Source organism: Ambystoma mexicanum, chromosome 3p, assembly GCF_040938575.1.
Source record: "Ambystoma mexicanum isolate Mex_15411 chromosome 3p, UKY_AmexF1_1, whole genome shotgun sequence".
NCBI lineage: Eukaryota > Metazoa > Chordata > Amphibia > Caudata > Ambystomatidae > Ambystoma > Ambystoma mexicanum.
Window position 1 is genome coordinate 172,756,066 of NC_090925.1, and position 22,064 is coordinate 172,778,129.

The 22,064-nt window shown below is 47.3% G+C and overlaps 1 protein-coding gene across 4 annotated transcripts in view; it reads left to right on the forward strand.

Moving 5' to 3' along the window:
• LOC138580215 (alpha-2-macroglobulin-like protein 1) overlaps positions 1–22,064 on the forward strand; it is a 1,347,911-nt gene that overhangs the window by 586,437 nt on the left and 739,410 nt on the right. For all 4 annotated transcript variants that reach the window (XM_069650572.1, XM_069650575.1, XM_069650574.1 and 1 more), the window contains 2 exons: positions 3,813–3,930; positions 4,544–4,658. In XM_069650572.1, coding sequence (XP_069506673.1) covers positions 3,813–3,930; positions 4,544–4,658 — 233 coding nt within the window. The remainder of the gene's footprint in view (positions 1–3,812; positions 3,931–4,543; positions 4,659–22,064) is intronic.

Sequence of the window (22,064 nt, forward strand, 5' to 3'; positions counted from 1 at the left end):
GTTACATAACCCATAGTATGGGGGTCGCGGGGCGACAGAGTGTCACAAGCAGCATTAGGTATACATGGTGTCGTCTTCATAGGGATAGGTAGCTAGAAAGCGTCAGCAAGCATATACACAAGCTCTTCAGGCGTCTTGCGTTTCTGCAGTGTTGTAGAAGGCCTATGTGAAAAATAACAACGATGCATGTCCGTGGGTATGTCAGTCCACTACGTCATAGCACTGAGTATGTTCTTTGTGTGGGTTAGTGTGTGAGTAACGTTAATGTTAATGTTAAAGGATATTTGTACCGCGCACTATCACCACCGTAGTGGTCCCTTGGTGCTCTGGCGGCTCTGAAAGAGGAGGGGAGGTTGAGTTAGTGGGAGGAAGCAGGAAAAGTGCAAGAGAGCAGTGATGTGCTGTTGGCGGCCTCAGCCCGGTGGGTCCGTTGGCTGGGCCTGGGGTGTTTGCGGCCGGTAGTCGTCGTGTACTGTTGTGCAAGGCTATGTGTGTTTTTGTTTTGTTGTTGCAATGTAGTGAAGTTTGTGCGGTTTGTTGTGCTGTAGGTTTTGGTTGTGTTTGGTTTGGAGTTTGAGAGGTGTATGCAGAAAGGGAAATTGTTAGTAGGGTTGTTTAGTTTGTGTCTCAATCCTGAATTGAAGCGCTCGGCTTGCGTAGTGTCTCCTGTTGCGGCTCTGTCCTGATCTGGGTCTGACTGGCATACATGCTAACATTCAAAATCCCACCCAGATGCGACGCAAGCCAATGTTCACTATTCTATCTAGGTGTGGACATGCTAATATTCACAATTCTATCTAAGTGTGGGCATGCTAATGTAACCAGTGTGCATGGTGGCACGAGAGTTCTTGTCTGTTGGCTATGTCATTATGGCATCTCTAACGATGATGATTTTCGTGGTTGGTGTCTAATCGAGCTGGTCCAGGGCGCAGGCGTCAGTTTGACCAGGGCGTACTAGTGGGCATGCTCCGCGTACGTGTATGCCTTTGAAACAGGATACGTTGTCATCTGGTAAAGAAGAGGTTTGGTCGAACTCCTCTCGCGGGGGGTTCTTATGTCATGATCCCTTAGGACATGGTCTTGATGAGACTGGGGTAGGGTATTTTACCATTCTCCCACTTCAGACCAGATCATATGGAATCCTCCCAAGGTTGATACAATAAAAATCCTTTTTGTAGTCTAATAACACTGTTTGCAGACTAAGCTAATCAATGCTATGGATAGACGTAAAAGGGAACATGGAATTATTCAAGGGTTTCTTGCTCCATCGTGTAATATGGATGAACTTCTGACCTCACAAAGGTGCGGTGCATCCGCTGATCCGCCTGTTCGCCAGAATAATTAAGGATATTCAGCAAGTGATAGCCAAACAGTTGGTATCCATGTCCCCATCAGCTCCTGTAGACCCCTTGATTGTGGCCCCTAACACACCCTTGCATTCAAAGACGCCTCCATTGAAGACCTAGCCCCACTGCTAGCCTCCCTACAGTCCACGCCCAGTTTTGAAGACACCACTTCAACCATTGGTTATAAAAAGTATGCAAGGCCTCTAGTCCGTGGTCTCAACATTTAGTAACCTATCCTTTTTGAAACTATATGAAAATACTTAAGAATGACGATGTAACTGAAGCTGTAAGAGAAACAAGGATGAAATGATAAAGTAATCATGTATGCAAAAAAAAGATAAAGTAACTTGTGGATCAATAAGTGTAAACATGCAGCAATGCAAGGTAGATGAGACAGATAGAAGATTGCTATAGAGGAATACATAATGTGGCTAGTATGGCCATGATTGGAAAATGGATGCGGATTGTGCGAAATTCCATTCTAACTACCTCAGAAACAGAACAGGGCTGAAGAGTCAGGAGATGCTAGAAAACAGCTTTGCACACAAATGAAGAGGCGTCTATGTTGGCCTAGGATCAAGGATTCTCTTTCAATAAATAATTGCAACTCACAAAGGGAGGTGATGGATAATGTCATGAGCGTGAGACATATTTCTCTTAGATTAACGAAGATGAAAACATGTGCAAGAGCTAAGTATTGGACAATTAACAGTGAATAAGACTCATACAAGATGGAGTGAGCAATTCTCTAGAGGCGAAAGGAGCAATAACACCCAGCTAAATTGAATCAAATGGATGCATTTGCGGTCTCCTCACACGTGATACAGAAGACGAAAACAAGGGTTATTCATTATCTGCGATTGAAGATAAATTATGTACTCATACTCCCTCGGATGTCCTAGAACAGAGAGCAATGGCAAGGTCAACTACAGAAGGGAAACTTTGGCTTATGGTCAAACTGATGAGAGATGATGGACTAACTGGGAAAGTGGGGAGTAATCTGACGTGACTCAAACTCCTGTGTTTCGATTTCCTTATGTGCTGCTAGTGAGCCAAAAGTCCAAGTTTCGGTGGGATGCCAACCAATCAGTGGGTCTATGGGTCAACCTGCTATACAATGTTGCATACACCAATCCACTGTCATTTTGTCCGCTATAACCGGTGTTATATGTATTTAGAGGTAGTTTGAGGTGTGTCTTACAGATAAGAGACCACCAATGAAATACAAACTGTATATTTTCTATAAGTAGACATGTGCTCCTAACCAATCCCTCCCACCAGTAGGTTTTATAGTTTGCTCATGGGATGACATCATAAATGACGCATATCGGGGTGAAAGTCCTCTGTGTAATCAAGTTTGTGTGTGTGTGTGGAAAAATCAGTCCGATGTTTGTCTGTGTAGCCTGCTTTAATAAATTGAGAATAAAGTAGTACTTTCCAATATTCTTGGATTCTGTCCCGGTATTTGATCTGAGATCTTTATTGGTAATTCCATCTAGCACAAGGTGCTAGAGTACACACCAATAAGCCAAAGCTATTGCATAAGAGTACAGAGAGGGAGAAATGGCATATTAGACACACAGCCTGTAGGTGTTGTTTGGTTATGTGCCCACCCATTGACTTCCCATTGCCATGCTAATCTCTATGGCCATTCCCAGACAGTGCCTGCCCCTCGATGCCAAAACACCTCCTCATAGAAACTCTTTGAGCTAGATTTAATCAAGCTTTACCATCAAAATTTCCACTCTAAGTGCCTGCCAAGGTTTTTTCAAAGCAGTCTTCTGAGAGTTAATGACTTAATTGGAGTTAGAAACCCGCTAATGTTTTAATAACAATGTCTGTCCAGATCCACCTTCAGCCACTCGATTTATGAGCACTCTGCCTGTCCTTCACTGAAGTCCTGTTAAAAACAACCATTGGAAACGTAAGCAGTTTTGGCTTGTGTATAAGCATTATGCATTTACCAGGCACTGCTATTAGATGGCCAGGTACTTGCACTATTTTGCACCTGTTACCATAAATAGGCAGTTAACACCACTATGGCCGTGCCTGGCAAGTGCCTTCCCCATGCCTACACAAATGCCCAAACTGTTGGCATTGGCAATGCTTGTTTGACTTCTGTCAACAGGTCTATCTGTCCTGCAGCCTTTGGAGCGGGTGGGCTTTGCTGCCATTTTTCCCTCTGGGATAAGTGGGCGCAGGTAGAGACAGTGGCAGAATCCTAGGGCCCACCAAAGCATGGCTTGGATTAAAGATCTCCAGGGTGGCAGTAGGAGGGGGCACCCAGCCTGGCTCAGAACTGAGGCTATGGGACTGAGGGACTAGTAACAATGTTGAGCCTACAACTGAACAAAGGGGTCTGGAGGCTGGAAATCTGGGCACCACACAGCAGTGGCATCATTACAGAAGACCGCCTCAAAACCACGCTTGGCTTTCATCCTGATCTATTGTTTCTTTCCACGACAGGCACACCTATGGCAGACCCGTCTCAGGCATTGTCCATGGCAAACTGTGCCAGCCAGCCGAATACTACTATTGGCAGGAAACACAGCCTGTTACCATCTGCTCGGAGTTCCATGGGAAGGTCAGAGGTCATGGCGCATGGCTGCATAGTTGCACTGGTGCATGAACGGGGTGATGAGGGCGTGGGTGCATGCCATTAGGACCTGGGGAATCGTGCCCAGATACTTAAGGGTAACTCTAAGCTGAGCTTCTGTGAAGGAGCTGAGATGCTGGGAGTGGTCAGTCAGATATAAGGAAGCCAAAAAGTGCAGTTATCCAAATGCAAAAAGCCAGAATGAACCAAAGGATACCAGCTAGCTCTGTGGGTTGTGCGCCCAGTGCAGACATGTGGGTGTAATTTGCAGGTCCTAGAATGTGCATCCCTTCACGGCCAAATCGTCTTTTCCTCCTCCCCAGGCTGGTATGAGGAACACTGCTAATTTGGGGCAATACAAGCACAATTCTAATTTTTCTGCTGTGGGAATAGAAATAATTCATCCTTGTAGATTGGCTTCAATGTAAAGTTGTAGTTCTCCATCAGGACACTATTACAGCAATGCCAGTCCGCGTGCCAGTCATTCGCCTTTACATTTGAGCACCCTTGGGAATGCCTACTTCTTTCTTTAAAAGTGCATGGGGTTGGACAGAAGGCCTACAGGGTGCTGATCTCTCTTCTGTGTTTACTCTCCCTGCAGACGGACAAGAGTGGCTGCCTGGGCATCGAGGTGCAGACCAGGGACTTCCCCCTCTCTTCCTATGACTACAAGCCCTACTTGGAGGCCTCGGCCTCTCTCATGGAGGAGGGGACAGGCAAGTACCTCATGGACAGGCAAGTACCTCATAATCACATCCAATGACAGAGAGGAAAGCGGGGGAGGGAGAGAGTGGGGGGCGCATGTGTGTTGCCAGGAGCTCTAGACCTGAATATTGGCAACGTGACCGAATAACCACACTTCTGGGCTTCACCTCCTCAAAACGGCCCCAGTTTACACGCACTGCATGGCTAGTACTGAAGAGAGCTACCAATGTAGCCTGCATAGACAGTTCCACCACCATGGCCAGCGCTGAGCAGAGTTACGACCATGAGTAACGCTGAACAGAGCTGCCATCATAGCCAATGCTGAGTAGAGCCACCATCACTGCCAACGTCAAGCAGAGCCACTATCACTGCCAACGTCAAGCAGAGTCACCATCACTGCCAAAGCTAAACTGAGCCAGCACCATAGCCAGCACTGAACAGAGCAACAACCATGGCCAGAGCGGAACAGAACTGCCACCATAGCCAATGTTGAGAAGAGCCACCATCACTGCCAATGTCAAGCAGAGTCAGTACAAAGTCCTTTCATCGCGGGAAGGTTTTTCACAAGGTTTTTCACCGCAAGTTTTTTTCCAAAAAAACCCATCGAATTTTTTAGGGGGGATTTAGTAAATTATATATATTGGGTGTGGGTGTTTGGGAATAAATACAAATTAAAGAAAATGGTGGATTGGTGGGGGACCCCCCCCAAAAAAAAGAATTAAAAAAAATGTGCTGGTTTTTTTTGTAAAAAGAATCATGGTAAAAAACCCAGCGAAAAAACATCCCGTGATGAAATGACATGGAACCACAGAGTCACCACCATATCCAGCACTAAACAGAACCACAACCGTTGCCAGCACTGAACAACAGCCACAATCATGGGTAACGCTGGACAGAGCTGCCAACATAGCCAATGCTGAGTAGAGCCACCATCACTGCCAACGTCAAGCAGAGCCACTATCACTGCCAACGTCAAGCAGAGTCATCATCACTGCCAAAGCTAAACTGAGCCAGCACCATAGCCAGCACTGAACAGAGCAACAACCATGGCCAGAGCGGAACAGAACTGCCACCATAGCCAATGTTGAGTAGAGCCACCATCACTGCCAATGTCAAGCAGAGTCAGTACAAAGTTCTTTCATCGCGGGAAGGTTTTTCACAAGGTTTTTCACTGCAAGTTTTTTTCCAAAAAAACCCATCGAATTTTTTAGGGGGGATTTAGTAAATTATATATATGGGGTGTGGGTGTTTGGGAATAAATACAAATTAAAGAAAATGGTGGATTGGTGGGGGACCCCCCCCAAAAAAAGAATTTAAAAAAATGTGCTGTTTTTTTTTGTAAAAAGAATCATGGTAAAAAACCCAGCGAAAAAACATCCCGTGATGAAATGACATGGAACCACAGAGTCACCACCATATCCAGCACTAAACAACAGAACCACAACCGTTGCCAGCACTGAACAACAGCCACAATCATGGGTAACGCTGGACAGAGCTGCCAACATAGCCAATGTTGAGTAGAGCCACCATCACTGCCAACGCTAAGTGGAGTCACCACCATAGCCAGCACTAAACAGACCCACAACAGATCGGCTGCCGCGGCTAATGCTGAATAGAGCCACCATCACTGCCAATGCCAAGCAGAGTCACCACGATAGCCAGCACTGAACAGAGTCACAACCATGGCCAGCACTGAAAATAGCTGTCACTATAGCCAATGTTGAATAGAGCCACCATCATTGCCAATGCCAAGCAGAGTCACCACCATTGTCAGAGAAAACAGAGTTGCCACCATGGCCAATACTGAATAGAGCCACCACAATTGCCAACCCCAAGCAGAGTCACCATCACTGCCATCACCAAGCAGAGTCACCATCATAGACAGCGCTAATCAGAGTCACAGCCAAGGCCAGCGCTGAACAGAGCTGGTACCATAGCCCATGTTAAATAGAGCCACCATTAGTGCCAACGCCAAGCAGTGTCACCAACATGGCCTGTGAAAACAGAGCAGCTGCCATGGCCAATGCTGAATAAAGCCACCATCACTGCCAACGCCAAGCAGAGTCACCACCATAGCCAGCATTGAGCAGAGTCACAACAATGGTCATGGGTTGAAAAGAGCTGTCACCATGATGGTGGCTCTATGTGGAAAGAGCCACCATCACTGCCAACGCCAAGCAGAGTCACCACCACAGCCAGTACTACACAAAACCACAACCATGGCCATTGCTTAACAGCGCCTCCACCATCGCCAATGTTGAATTGAACTAGCATCACTGCCAATGGCAAGCAGAGTCACCACCATGGCCGGCACAAAGTACATGCCTCTCAAAACAAAATTGTATTTTGGCCCCCTGTTGCCTAACTATTGGTCCATTGTTGCTGCTTATCGAGCTCTCTGGCTCAGGAAGTGTCCCATAGCCTTACAATGGGATACTCAGGAGGCATTGGGTCTTGCACTGCCTATGGTATTGTGCCAGTTCTACATTTTGGAGTCATGTGTAATGCTCTCAGTCATTCCTGGCTGTACAGCAATATCATTTTGCTTTCTCTGATGTGTATTTTTAAGTTTCCAACAGCAAGTGGGTTCTTCAACTCTTGCAATACCATTGGCTAAAAGGCCATACCATTGGCTAAAAGGCCATTAGTGGCAGAAGGTGTCACGCATGCGGTGGGACCTTTTGACAGCTAGGTTCCCCACTCACCAGGGACATACATCCTAATAGAGAATGCGGAACCTGAATTAAAGGCCTGATCCACTCTATCCATGAAAAAAGGGGACCGTTCCTAGAAAGGGTAGCTTGGGGGTTCAAATCCTAGAAGATTATGGTGCGTGGGGAGGCACTCTTCTTTCTTCTAGCAATTGTTGTACAGATGCAAATAGGGTAGGAGAGCACGGAGGGTTTAAAGATTTTTACTTCAAAATACAAAGTGACATTTTGATATAGGACTCCAAAGCCAAATAGGTTTGGTTTGTGTACAGAGACATTTTCTTTCTGTGGTGTGCGGTATGTCCATCCTACGCGGAAGTACTCAAACCATATGTCAAATATCAGTCTCATATGCCTAGCTACTCACAATGTTTTCATGCTTTTGCCATCACATACACTGGTAGAATTGTTTTTGGGAAGGTAATGTGTTGATACCCATTCCTGGAGTCCATAGTACTTCATTGGAGATTTGGAGCCTCATTACGACCCAGGCGGTAAGGGGTTAACGGCGCCGTAAAAGGTGTCGCGCCGTTAAACCCTTACCGCCTAATTACGAGGTCCCTTTGCGGGTCCCGACCTTAACGGCTGGTTTTACCAGCCCGTAAGGAAGGAACCAGCAAAGGGACTTTCGAGGTAATTACGGTACCGAAATTTGCGGTACCGTAATTACCGCCTTCCCCATTCCCATTGAGCCCTATGGGGGCAAAAATGGGAATGGGGAAGGGCCAATGGTGAATGGGGAATTACCACCCCGCCAACCTTGGAATGGGGCGGTAATTCCGCCATTCACCATGGCGGAGTTGGTAAAATACTGGCGTCAACCATGGCACTAATAGCACCATGGTTAACGCCAGGGTCGTAATGAGGCCCTTGGAGTATTTACCATCAGCGGTAATTCTGCCCAAAGAAGATAAGATGGAGAAGCGACCTTCAGCAAGTTCTGGAGTTACTTCATCTACTTTTTCCCCCAAACTTTAAATTTGGCAGTGTGGGAAATAGGTGGTTAAGTGGCCGTAATTGAATTACCACAATTTACTGCCTTTCCAGCACTCCAAACTTGTAATAAGGCTCTTGGTATATTCGCTCTTTTATCTAGCCCTTCATGTCTCCACACTACAATGTAGAGGAGGGTCCCATCACCCTCTCTCCTGGGCATTGGTATCTATGGGGTCAAGAAAACACTCTGGAGCACATCAGCAGACTGAGGCAGAATTTTTCAAAGTCAGCAAGTCTATTTCTTCCAGCAGGCAAGACACAGGATACACAGGATACAGCATCAACAAAATCTCTGGGACTCTGCTCAGATCACTCAGCTCACCCTCCCTTATATACACTCTAGGGAGGTGAGGTGATGGCCTGATCAAAAGTACAGCCCTTTTCCTGCCTATGATGTGTTGTCTATAATGGCATGGTAAATGTACAACTTCTCTTCCTGCTTGTGATTCGTCAGACTATCTGCCACTCAGACCTAGTATAGACCGTTTTTACTCTCTCATTCTCCCCACCATTGATTGTCCCCTGGATGAACTTTTATAAAAAAAAGATCTCCAATGGTGTCATCATGACTTACAGCAATCAACCATCTTAGGAATCGCCTGACCATGCCTGACCTTTCACCAAAAGGTGGATCACCCTATTTCTGGTCATATTTTGATACCTGGTCCGTATCGAGTCTAGTTTTTTAATAAAATATACTTAAAATATACTACTTAACAAACCATCTATCATTCAAAACATTCTGACTTCGTAAAATAGATCGTCCTTTAAAGCACTTCTCTGCAAAGCACTACATTTCTAATGTCTATATGTGACTTGACAAGTACCCTTGGCTGAGTTTCCCCTGTACCCACGTTCTCCTCACCTGAGCTTTCCAAGTCAATGGTTCCTTGCAGTCCTCGACGTGCCAGGTAGTCTCTCTCTTTTTTCTGATGCGTGGGCTTGTCACGGGGAGAAGCCACTGTGGCCGCTGGGTGAGAACAGCGGCACAGTGACCTCCTTTCCGGGACCAAGCCAGAAAATGCAGGGAAAAACCTGCAAAGGGGAAAAAACCCTGATAAGAGGTGCCAAGACTTGTCGGTGAAAGCCAGTTGTTCCCAGATGAAAAGAAGGAAGCGAAGGATCTCCAACAACTGACGGGGGCAATAAATGTCCAAGTCCAACAATAGCAGTAGGCCTGAAGCGCAGGCGGAGAAGGCAGCGGCTGAGGAGGCTGCAGTGGAGGTCGATAATGTTCCAGGAAAGCACTGCAGAGGAGCACGGAAGGAACCCTCACGCTGACTGGACCAAAAAGAGCAAGGTGAGGGAACAGGAGAAAAAGTGAGAGAGAGAGAGAGAGAGAAAGAGAGAGAGAGATAGAGAGAGAGAGAGAGAGAGAGAGAGAGAGAGAGAGAGAGAGAGAGAGAGAGAGAGAGAGAGAGAGAGAGCCGGAGAAAAAAGCACAGCTAGTGCCGCCCAGGGACGGCGGCGAAGAAAAAAGGGAAACAAGTACGGTGTTCTGAAAAGCCAGAACCCCGGAGTAAAGTATCCAAGGGGAAAATCCCCTGAGAAATTCCAAAGCGAGGTGTAGAGGAAGAGCGAAGGACCCAGAGTCGAAAAGTAAACAACAGAGGAGGGTTGCAACGCAACGACCTGCCGGGAGGCGGTGATTTAAATACTCCCGGCAGCGTCGCGTCCCGCGTTCGGAGCTGCGGAGCGAAACACAGAAAAAGGACTAAAGTAATCCTCCTCTACGTCCTCTCAAACTCCAACGCGGAAGAAATCGCCAGTCGTGGTGATGACCGCGACTGCGAGTGACAGTATGCCCCCCCCTAGAGTGCAACCACCCGGGCTTACCCGGGTGCAAGCGATGGAACCTAGCCAACAGCTGAGGGGCATGGACTTGAGAAGCAGGCTCCCAGGAATCCTCCGATACCGGGTAGCCCTTCCATGACAGGAGGTATTCCAACCGGCCACGAAGAAATCTAGAATCGCGGATGGCAGAAACTTCGTATTCCTCCTGGTTGGCAGCAGTGACAGGAAGATTCCGGTTGAGAGGCCGGCGATGTGGATCAGAGTAGTAGGGCTTAAGAAGAGAGGTGTGAAAGACAGGGTGTATGCGTCTGAGAGATGGAGAGAGTATTAGACGGTAGGCAACAGGATTGACCTTGGAGAGGATGGGGAAAGGTCCCAAGAACCGCGGAGACAGTTTAGAAGGTCTCGTCCATCTGGGAAGGAATCTGGTAGACAACCACACCTTGTCCCCGGGTTTCCATGAAGGTGCTTCCTTGCGGTGTTTGTCGGCTTCAGTCTTATTCCGCTGTCTACAATCCTTCAAGCTTAGCAATGCACTGTCCCTGGCCTCCTTGACATTTCTTAGCACCTCTTCTGCAGTCGGAGAGTTAGAGAACCTGGGCACCTCGGGCATTAGATAACGCGGGTGAACACCGTAGGTACAAAAAAAAGGGGATAGGCCTGTGGCAGTGTGCCTGGAGTTATTGTAGACGAATTCTGCAGTAGGGAGTAGAGAAACCCAATTATCTTGACGCTGGGATATAAAGCATCGCAAGTACTGCTTTAAGGTGGCGTTGAGTCGCTCCGTTTGACCGTTCGTCTGTGGGTGAAACCCAGAGGAAAGGGCCCTTTCCACTCCCAAACGAGAACACAAAGCTGTCCAGAATTTGGAAATGTACTGGCTTCCTCGATCGTATATTATCTTGTCGGGGAGGCCATGAAGCTTGAAGATATCTCGGGCAAATGTCTCTGCCATCTTGGTGGCAGAGGGAAGTCCAGGAAGAGGAGAAAAATGGGCTAACTTGCTTAGAGAGTCCACCGTAACCATGATACATGTGCATGACTCAGACTCAGGAAGCTCCACTATGAAGTCCGTGGAGATGAGTCCCCATGGGTGAGTCGGTATCTCCACTTGGGTGAGAAGTCCTAGGGGCTTCCCCGAGGCATATTTGATTCTGGCACAAGTTGGGCAGGTCTTTACGTAGTTGAACACGTCTCTCCTGATGTTGGGCCAAAGGAATGACCTCGAGATAAGTTCCATCGTACCGTTTCCGCTTCTGTGACCGCTTAGACGAGAGTCGTGACACCATTTAAGGATCTTCCGGCGCAACGACCCTTCAGGGATATACCACCTCTTCTTGTAGAAGACCCAACCGTCCTTGATTTGGAAAGGGGAATCAGCTGAAAAAGAGATATGAGGAGCCTCTTGCGCAACAGCAGCCTTGACTTCCTGAAGAAAAGAACTCACCATGGCTAGGATCCGATTTCTGTGGAACATTGGCTCAGACTTGACAGCTACCGTTTCCAAGTGGGAATCCTTGCGAGACAAAGCGTCAGCCAGACGGTTGAGAGACCCAGGGATGTACGTGATCTGGAAGTCGTACTGCGAAAACAGGTAGGCCCATCTGGCTTGTCTGGAGTTTGAACATTCCATGTCCTGTAAAGCCTTTAGGTTCTTGTGATCGGTGCAAATGAGGAACCGATGGCGGGCACCCATGAGAAGGTGCCTCCATTCCTCACAAGCCAGTTTCATTGCTAACAATTCTTTCTCCAGAACCGAGTAGTTGAGTTGGCTGGGAGAAAGAGTCTTGGAGAGATAGGCGACAGGATGCTCTACCTGGTTAAAGGACTGAAGCAACACTGCTCCGACAGCTATGGCAGAGGCGTCTGACTCCAAAATAAATGGAAGAGTTTGGTTGGGATGCTGCAGAATCGGGGCAGAGCAGAAGAGGGTTTTTAGATAACAGAAACTCTTTTCCGCCTCAGTAGACCAGGAAAAAGGATAGGCCGTCTTCTTGAGTAGGCGGGTGATGGGGTATACCACCTCCGAAAAGTTAGGAATGAATCTCCTGTAGTAATTCGAAAGACCCAGGAACCTGTGGATCTCCCGGACGGAGGTCGGGGCTGGCCAGTCAAGAATAACGTGTACCTTGTCAGGATCCATGGCTATCCCTCCTTCTGATAGAACATATCCCAGATAATGTACCGATGGTACAGCGAATCTGCATTTCTCCTCTTTGACCAGTAGATTGTTCACCTTAAGACGCTCCAAAACTCGTCGTACTTGTGTGATGTGTTCTCTCATGTTAGGGGAAAAAACCAAGATATCATCTAAATAGATGATAACCGAGATAGAAAGCATGTCAGAGAACATCCGGTCCATAAACCTCTGAAACACCGCTGGGGCGTTCACCAAACCGAACGGCATAACCTTATACTCAAATAGGCCCAGGGGAGTACGAAACGCAGTTTTCCATTCGTCACCCTTGGCAATCCGCAACAGATGGTATGCGTTGCGAAGATCCAGTTTGGTATATACTCGAGCACCTTGCACCGCCTCAATAATGTCCGTAATAAGTGGCATAGGATACCGGTCACGGACTGTCACTGTATTTAGGCCCCTGTAGTCAATGCAGGGTCTAAGATCGGTGGAATCTCTCTTTTTAATGAAAAACAAAGGGGCTCCTGCTGGAGACTTTGAAGGTTGAATGAGACCATTTTCCATGTTGGTATCCAAGTATCTCCGTAGGACTTGTCTCTCGGTTTGGGTGAGAGCGAACATCTGTCCAAACGGAACCAAGGCATTGGGCTCCAGGTCGATAGTGCAGTCCTCTGGCCGATGGGGTGGAAGTCTGGCATGGAGGCACTCCTGAAATACCTCAGAGAAGCCAGAGCAGAAATTGGGTAAAGCATGGATACCAACGTGGTTGTTGGAAAACACCTTGACTGGCTGCAGATCAGCTCGACCTTCCAGTAAAAAACAGTTGGTTGCGCAATACGGGGAACTGAAACTTATTTGATTGTGTCGACGGAGCCAAGTAATGCCCAATATGATGGGAAAATGGGCGGCCCTGATAATATCAAAACTCAGGACTTCCTTATGTTGGTTAATCGTCAAGGAGAGATCTTCGGTGGTATGGGTGATGGGACCTGAGGACAAAGGTGAACCGTCCACACCTTCCACCTTCTGACCTTCTGCCCGGGGAATCCTACGGAGACCCACCTTGTCTGCCCACAGGGTGTCAACGAAGTTTCCTGCCGCGCCACAGTCTAATAGGGCCAGTGTCTCCACCTGATGTTTTCCGAGGTTGAGCTGTACTGGAATGACCATCAGCCTGGAGTTCTCCTTGGTTTCAGAAGAGGTCACTGACAGAGAGACATAGGGACGATGAAGATTGCTCAAAGACCCTCGGTCGCTTGTCCCTACTGACGCCGAGGGTAGTCGTTTCCCGACCTCTTATTGGACAGCTCTGTACAGTCTCTGAGAAAATGTTGATCTGATCCGCAGTAGGCACACAGTCCTTTCTCTCTTCTGCGACGTCTTTCCGCTGCGGACAAGGGCGCCCTGGTGGCACCGATCTGCATGGGTTCTTCAGTAACGATGTTAGTAGAGCGACTAGGGAGAACGGGTACAGAGGGGTCTGTGATATGGCCAGAAATCCTTTGCTTCCGACGTTCAACTCTTCTCTCTTGAAGGCGATACTCTATATGAAGTGCAGCAGAAAGTAGATCTGAGAAAGTAGGGGAACGAGGAGATCTGGCCAGCTCGTCTTTAATTTCCTCCTTCAGCCCTCTTCTGAAAATGGCATACTGTGCTGTCTCGGGCCATCCTGCTCCGGCTGCTAATGTCTTGAAAGAGGAAATATATGATAAAACGTCAAGCGAGCCTTGCCGGACATCCAACAGATCTTCGCAGGCTGTGAAGGAGAGTTCTGGTTGTTCAAAGGCCTGTTTGAGAAGATTCTGAAACCCCGAATAGTCTTGCAAAATGGCGTTTCCACTAGTCACCAATGGGGTAGCCCAGGACAGAGCGTTTCCAGTCATGTTGGATATTAGGAAACCCACCCGGGCCTGATCCGTAGCAAAGGTACGAGGTCTGAATGTGAAATGTACCAGGCTTGCTTCAAGAAACTCCTTCACCTTCTTGGGGGAGCCATCAAACTTCCCAGAAGACAGCGCCATGGGTGGCAATTCCGAGGGAGTCGGTTCCCTAGCCGTAACCATTTGTTTAAGCAAAGCGTTTTCAGTCTTGACCCCTTGTAGTTCCTGGGACATAGCTTGAAAAGCCTTCCACAGCTCTTGGACCTGTTCCTCAGCTGACATCGTGATACTCTTTGGCGTTGCAATCTGTGACTTGACAAGTACCCTTGGCTGAGTTTCCCCTGTACCCACGTTCTCCTCACCTGAGCTTTCCAAGTCAATGGTTCCTTGCAGTCCTCGACGTGCCAGGTAGTCTCTCTCTTTTTTCTGATGCGTGGGCTTGTCAAGGGGAGAAGCCACTGTGGCCGCTGGGTGAGAACAGCGGCACAGTGACCTCATTTCCGGGACCAAGCCAGAAAATGCAGGGAAAAACCCGCAAAGGGGAAAAAACCCTGATAAGAGGTGCCAAGACATGTCGGTGAAGGCCAGTTGTTCCCAGATGAAAAGAAGGAAGCGAAGGATCTCCAACAACTGACGGGGGCAATAAATGTCCAAGTCCAACAATAGCAGTAGGCCTGAAGCGCAGGCGGAGAAGGCAGCGGCTGAGGAGGCTGCAGTGGAGGTCGATAATGTTCCAGGAAAGCACTGCAAAGGAGCACGGAAGGAACCCTCACGCTGACTGGACCAAAAAGAGCAAGGTGAGGGAACAGGAGAAAAAGTGAGAGAGAGAGAGAGAGAGAGAGAGAGAGAGAGAGAGAGAGAGAGAGAGAGAGAGAGAGAGAGAGAGAGAGAGAGAGAGAGAGACGGAGAAAAAAGCACAGCTAGTGCCGCCCAGGGACGGCGGCGAAGAAAAAAGGGAAACAAGTACGGTGTTCTGAAAAGCCGGAACCCCGGAGTAAAGTATCCAAGGGGAAAATCCCCTGAGAAATTCCAAAGCGAGGTGTAGAGGAAGAGCGAAGGACCCAGAGTCGAAAAGTAAACAACAGAGGAGGGTTGCAACGCAACGACCTGCCGGGAGGCGGGGATTTAAATACTCCCGGCAGCGTTGCGTCCCGCGTTCGGAGCTGCGGAGCGAAACACAGAAAAAGGACTAAAGTAATCCTCCTCTACGTCCTCTCAAACTCCAACGCGGAAGAAATCGCCAGTCGAGGTGATGACCGCGACTGCGAGTGACACTATAACATTTTAAGTCAGTGATCAACTCAATAGTTTATCATCATTTGGTTTGAGGTGGAGGGGGTCTATTTTCACTACATTTAGTTTGAGAGGGGCTATAACCACTTCTATACAACACCTCCTGCAATGCTGCCTAATGCTAAACCTGCACGTTCACTGATGCTAGCATTCACAATTTGCTACCCTGGAGCTTGGTCAATACTGTTTGTGCTGATGTTGCACCTTATGAATCCACCTGCTCACTTTGTGCTCAAGGAAAGTCTCCTCTTCAAAAGCCGTTTTATGGCCAATATATGTGGCTTTTGTGTCCTGGCATACAATTATCACTGATTTCATTGTAGATGTACCCAGATTGGATGGGCGTTCTTTAATCATGATAACTTCAGAAGCTCTGCAAAATGGGACATTTTCAATTGATGGTCAACATTCCTAGCACCCTCCGAGATTGCTTGGATGTTTCTCTAAGGTGTTTACCTCTGGCCCATTCTCCCACGTTAGTATATGCCTAATGTGGGCTCTGGGTTCATTTACATATTTTGGAAGGTGGTTGTAATATGTTGGGCGATGAAATAACTCTTGTGCCCGGCTTTAATGCTGAGAATAGTGGCCAGATGGAAAGAGTGAACCAAAATTTTGGACAGTATCCTGTTTGCGTTGACAATTCAACTCCAAACAACTTGAAAATGTTGCTTTCAGTCACAGAATTTGAGTAATCTAATGTTGTCTACTAAGAGACATAGTGCATACAGTTTATCTGTTTAAATGATTCTAGCCACAAGCCTTTCCTGGCATCAGTGTACATGAGCCTTCTGATATAGACACCATGCAAATACTTCAAGCCTTGCCTGATACACATAGGTTACTCTGCCAAAAGGTATATGACTCTAAAGCTGCCATGAAAGAAGCTGAAATTTAAAGCAGATGTCCTGCATGTATTTATGCTAGAGAGATAATGCTTAATAGCCTACTCAGTGCCTGCCTTCTGTATCCCTACCTGCTGAGATCCCTCACCAGATTCTCAGACCTCCTGTGGACAATCGAGTAGTAATTCTGACAGCTCTTCAGCTGCGTCTTCCAACACGTGGTGTGTCCATTTAGGTTTTAAGTTCTGTGAGTTTGGACAGTTTTAGTTCTGAGTGGTTATTTTTGATATAGGTATCTCTTGCCCCTCTGCCTCTCATTGCCCACACTTATCCTTAGTTTGAATTTTCCTCAATGAATGGCTTTCTTGTGAATACCTGCATTTTATGTTGATATGCAGAAGGGATCTCGTTTGAGATTTTTCTTGGGAAGCTGCTGTGCTTTTCTTTGCTTTTAGAGTTCGTTCCTTCATCACTCATGCTGCTTCCAATTTTCTAAACACAGCCCTTTGTCATTTCACTCACTTTCCCTTTCCTCTGTTGAAGAACCAGCTTGGAAATGTTTATGGGGCATTTTAGTATTTGCCAGCTACACTGGCTCTGTTCATGATGAACAGAGCCAGTGTAGCTGGCACAATGGCAGCTCTCGTGGTAGGCATAATGGCGATGGCATCGTCAAGGAGTTGCCAGAACATATTGTTTCTAGTCACTCCACAAGGCACCCTCTAAAATCACACATTGAAGAAAATATTAATGCACAGACAATGCCATGCTTTTTTATTGGAAAAGGACTTTGATTAGTCCCATAGCTGCAGCATATAAATACTTTTTTATAACACAACCCGACACATTCAGGGGTAATGTAGCATATGAATGTTACCAACACCACAGTTCAACCTGTCTTCTCCCACTTAGGTAGTGTTTTTTGCTTTTGCAATTCACAATCTCAAGATCTGTTAGTTCCACACAATGTTCCATGGTCCTGATGATGGCCCATAAGCAGCGAAACATGCATGTCCACAGATAAGCTATTAGACACTGCCTACAATTCATCAAGGCACACATGTGATTGCCTCACATGTAACATTCTGAGCCATCCCGTAGGTGAGGTCTTTGGGTACTGCAAGTTTAGGAGCTGCATGATAACTTATGAATGCATTTGTGAAACTTGGCATCCAGTCTTCGTGTTTGCATGGGTCTTCAGATGTGAATTATTTAAAAGAGTTTGATGAACTGTTCATGTGCAAATATGGGGACGCAAATGTACCTCTAATGGGGAATTGTGCAATGTTTTGTGTTGGAGAGATTAAAACCATGTTCACTTTTTTATGATTAGTACAGTGTGACTGCAGTTAGTGGACACTTGGCTTATCTCAATTTCTACCTGTGATCAGAATGCGTCTATGGATGGGTTTGCTGCTGGAATAGTCTACTTTCATAGATTATATTACCAACCAACATTTCTGACTGGCTGAGGAGGGCGCCCGTATATTGTTGTTAATGAGGAAAGTTGTCCATTTTGCTACGATGAATAGAAACGTGTTTATTGAGTGGGAGACAGACACAATGGAACAGTGATTGTGGTAAATTAGGAATTGTGTTGACATTAGGTGTTACAATCATGTTGCCATTTCATACATGACTCCTCTTGGACGAAGCAACAATTTAATGTGCAGAAGTGTAAATGCTTTATTTAGAGAGTCTCTGTGCCATAGAGTGAATTCCACAGAATCAAGGGGCACATTATTGCGATGTGAGAACCGTAGAACCCTAAACTTTGCATAGTCAGGCCGAGGGAGGGCTTGAGTGAAAGTTCCTGGGGAAAGCCACACATGGGAGTTGGAAAGAGCTCCAGAAGACTTTACCTCAACGGGTCGTCTCAGCGTAAACTTTGGTATAATGTAGTGAAACACCTTTAAGCTCAGTCGAGAGTAATCAACACTGAAGAGACGCATGTGAAGAAGATCTGTCAGCAGGAGTATTATGCAGTGTTGTATGTAGAGTTTATAAGTATAACTCTTTTTCATTGTGATGGTGCCTGCACCACTGAACCTTTCCACTCTACTATGATGTCTCCTGGAATGCTCGGGCCGTCAGGGGGGTCCTGGAGAAGACAGTTGAGGAAGGTCTTGGGTGGAGCAGGTTGCCTGATGAGGTCTCTGCAGTGGCTTTCACCCGCCTGACTTTTTGGAATACATCTGATATACTCTTTTCCATCTCTATGTGGATTATCTTTCAAACACTGGTGACGAGCGTACCATGCAGACCCCTCTAACACGGATAGCCCCTTCCGACACCACTGCAAATCACACTGGAAGGAGAGCCTGTGATATACAGACATTCTTTTGTTATGTGGCACTTGAAGGGGTATTCCTCCCACCCAGCCCCGCTGACCTACTTGCCTCTCAATTGGGAAGGGGGCCTCGACCACCAGACCGTGCACCAGCACACACAGTTTTGCTGCAAGTACAAGGGAGGTGAGTGTGCTAAACTTAAGCACCTCACACTGTCCCATGTCTCTGAGTTTTACAGGAAACTGACCAGGATCACAAGGGCAGCTAATGTGCTAGAGGAAAGCACTTTACACTGTTGCATTCTCTCCTCGGCTGGACAGGAAACATTGAAGTGGCCAGAAGGTGGAACCATGGCAAGAAAATAAGATTGCTTCAGCGATGAGGCTTCACGGATGTGGATCCCAGATTCCCACATGATGCCATCCACTGGCTATTGTTAAGATGGATTTCTGAACTCTGACCTGGTGGGCAGCGGTTCAGAAGGCCAGCCTAGTTTCCTGGAACAGGGAAACTTCTGGACAAGCCAGAACAATCACGGTAGCATTGGTGGCGGTCAGGACTAGGCCTCAGGAGGGTGATCAAAAGCCCACAATGAGCAGACACAGAAAAAAAACCATAATTTACTCGCAGTAAGATGTACATGTTAAGTTATGTTATGATAACAGTACTTATATAGCGTACCGTCACCAACGGAATTGGTCCCCAGGCGCTCTGGGGGATCTGTAAATGAGAAGGTGGGATGGGTTAGTAAGGTGAAGAGGGCGTAGGATAGAGGAGTGGTGTACTGTTGGCAGCTTCAACTCGGTAGACACTGGGTGCTGAGCTTTGGTGCGAGTATTGGATGGGTGTCAGTCCGCGTGTGCTCTTTGTGGGGCTTATGTGTTCTTGCAGTGTGAAGTGTGTGCAGATGGTTGTGCGAGAGATGGTTGTGTTAGTTTTTTAAGTATGCATAGAGTTAGAGTTTATATTGCTTAGTGGGTTATGTGACATTTAACATGCAAGCATTCACAGTTCTATCTAAGTGTAGTGTCGGGGGGAAATTCTCCCTGGGTCGGCTGGGCCGTCCGCGGACCTCCGGGCAGGGAGGCCCCAACTCCTCCCGTATATCCCAAAAGAGATAGAGTATGAGACACGCGCAAGAAGCAAGGTGATTCTGCTGTTTATTAAACAAAACGGCAGGGATGGGTCAAGGATCGTACCCGTCCGTCCTGACACTCTCTCAACATCGTGGGGCTCGCAGGCCCTTTTTACTTTAGTATGACGCGCTACTTGCGTCACCTGAGAAAGTTAGCAAAAAAACCTATCGCCACTCTGGATTGGTTCCCCGAGTGGTAGGGTTAGTATAGCATACGTATAGAGAACGTTGTTAGTGGTTAAGGGTCAGTCAGGTGGTATACTTGGGTTGTCCCTTCAGTTTGATACATAAAAATTGTTACATGAAGACCCCTGAGGATTGGTCAATGTTAATGGTGTCAGTGATAAGGGTCCCGTGTTCTGATTGGTCCACCCGCGAGCCCCCCAGTCTGGGACCATCGCTTTTCCCAGCTCGCGGTGCACCTGTCATTTGTAACAATGTTTCACTATGGGTATGTGCAGACAATGTGAGGATTTATTCATAAGCAGGAAGGCCGACTACTCCCACCGCTGCAGATGTCCATTGAGTCGCTTAATTGTATCTGCCTGTGTCTTGAGACGGGGGATCCAGGCGCCTTCTTCCTCCTGGGCTTGGCACCCTATCAGGTTCGGCTTGGTCACGTGAGGTGGGACCGTGGTTGAGGCAGAATTCTGCACAATTAATATTGCATTTCTCACTGTGTGCCTGGCTTATCTTGCAGGTGTGACCTTGGCGTCGGCTTGCGGTATGAGAGTTTGCAACGTTGTGCCCTTGACTGTCTGCTTTTGCTGGGCTCATTCTGCATGGTCAGCAACCAAACTCTTGCTCATTCAATGTTCATGGAAGCTTTTGCTTGTGGCCTACTTGGGCCTGGTGCATAGGTGGAACCGTTTGATACAGAGCGCTTTAGGTTATGGTATCATATTGCTCTATCCCGAGTATCGTGTCTTCGTTATATTTCTCATTATGATACATGGGCTTAGGAGAAGCGTGAGCAAGCCTTTTTAGATGAGTTCATTGTGCGTCTTGCGTTTCTGCATTTTGGAAAGCCTATGTGGAAAATAATAAAGATGCACGTCCGTGGGTTTGTCCGTCGCCTACGTCATAGCACTGACGACATGTGGATTGGTGTGCGAGTGTCTGGTGTGTATGTTTGCACGGGTGTGCTGACCGTTGGCTAGGTCGTCATGGCATCTCTAACGATGTGTTGATTTGGTGCTGGATGGTTCAGTCGAGTCCTTCCATGCCGCAGGTGTCGGCATGTGCAGGGCAGGCTGGTGGGCAGGCGGGTGGGCACATCCGTATGTTCCTGTACCAGGGTATTTGGTCGTCTGGTAGATGGGCAAACTCCTCTCGTGGCGGGTGTCTGGGCCGTGATCCTCTAGGCCAGGGTTGAGAGGGGATTGGTGGGAGCCTTTTGTTCACTTTTCCCACTTCAGTCCACCCTCTGGTCGACTTGTCGACCACAAACATATCCTTTTCCTTATCTCCTCTCACTCTCCATATTTTAGTTACTCCTCCCAAATGGCCATAGTGGTTAACATGGTCTTCAAATGACCAGTACATATACACACAGGTTCCTCCAGGTGTGCAGTATACCCATTTCCCTATGTAGCTCCTTGGGTTTCTTGGGTTTTCGAGCTTCACAGATGGTGGGTCCAGGTGGTTGGTGATGACCTGGTTGCGCAACCTCTCTCTCTCTTTTATTATTGTGCCTGTGTGTTGGCCATCATCTGCTGACATCAAGGGGTGCATACCGACCATTTCGATCATCTCGTCTGTGGTGCGTGCCTTCCGGGCCTTCCAAAATCTTATTATGATAAGTGCAGCTCCAGCCAAAATAATGCATCCAACTATAATCTTCAGTCCATCTGACAGCCAAGATGGCATCCATGACCATAGCGTCGAAAACCAGCTCTCGTCCTTTTTCACACCTTTACTTTCATCCATCATTTTGGAGTGCATCTGGGCCAATTGTGATACTGCTTCTGTCAGTGTACCATTGTCAGCATCGTTAGCAGGAATGAATGTGCAGCATGATTGTCCTATCTTTGCGCAAACTCCTCCTTCCATTGCTGTGAGGAGGTCCAGTACATATCTGTTCTGTAGTGCTACCATCCTCACTGCTCGCAATTCCTCTTTTATTGCGTTGAATCCATTTACTGTAGAGTTAATTGTCATCATTAGTTCCCATCTAGTTATCTGGAGCCATTTTGCGTTTGCGTAAGCCTGTAGTCCCGGATGTATTATTGAGGAGAAGAACATTGCTGCTCTGCTGAATAGTCTGTGTTCTGGCGGAATTGAAGTGAGTGCTGTTTCCGACCTTCCCCATAGGTAATTTCCTGTCAGGGGT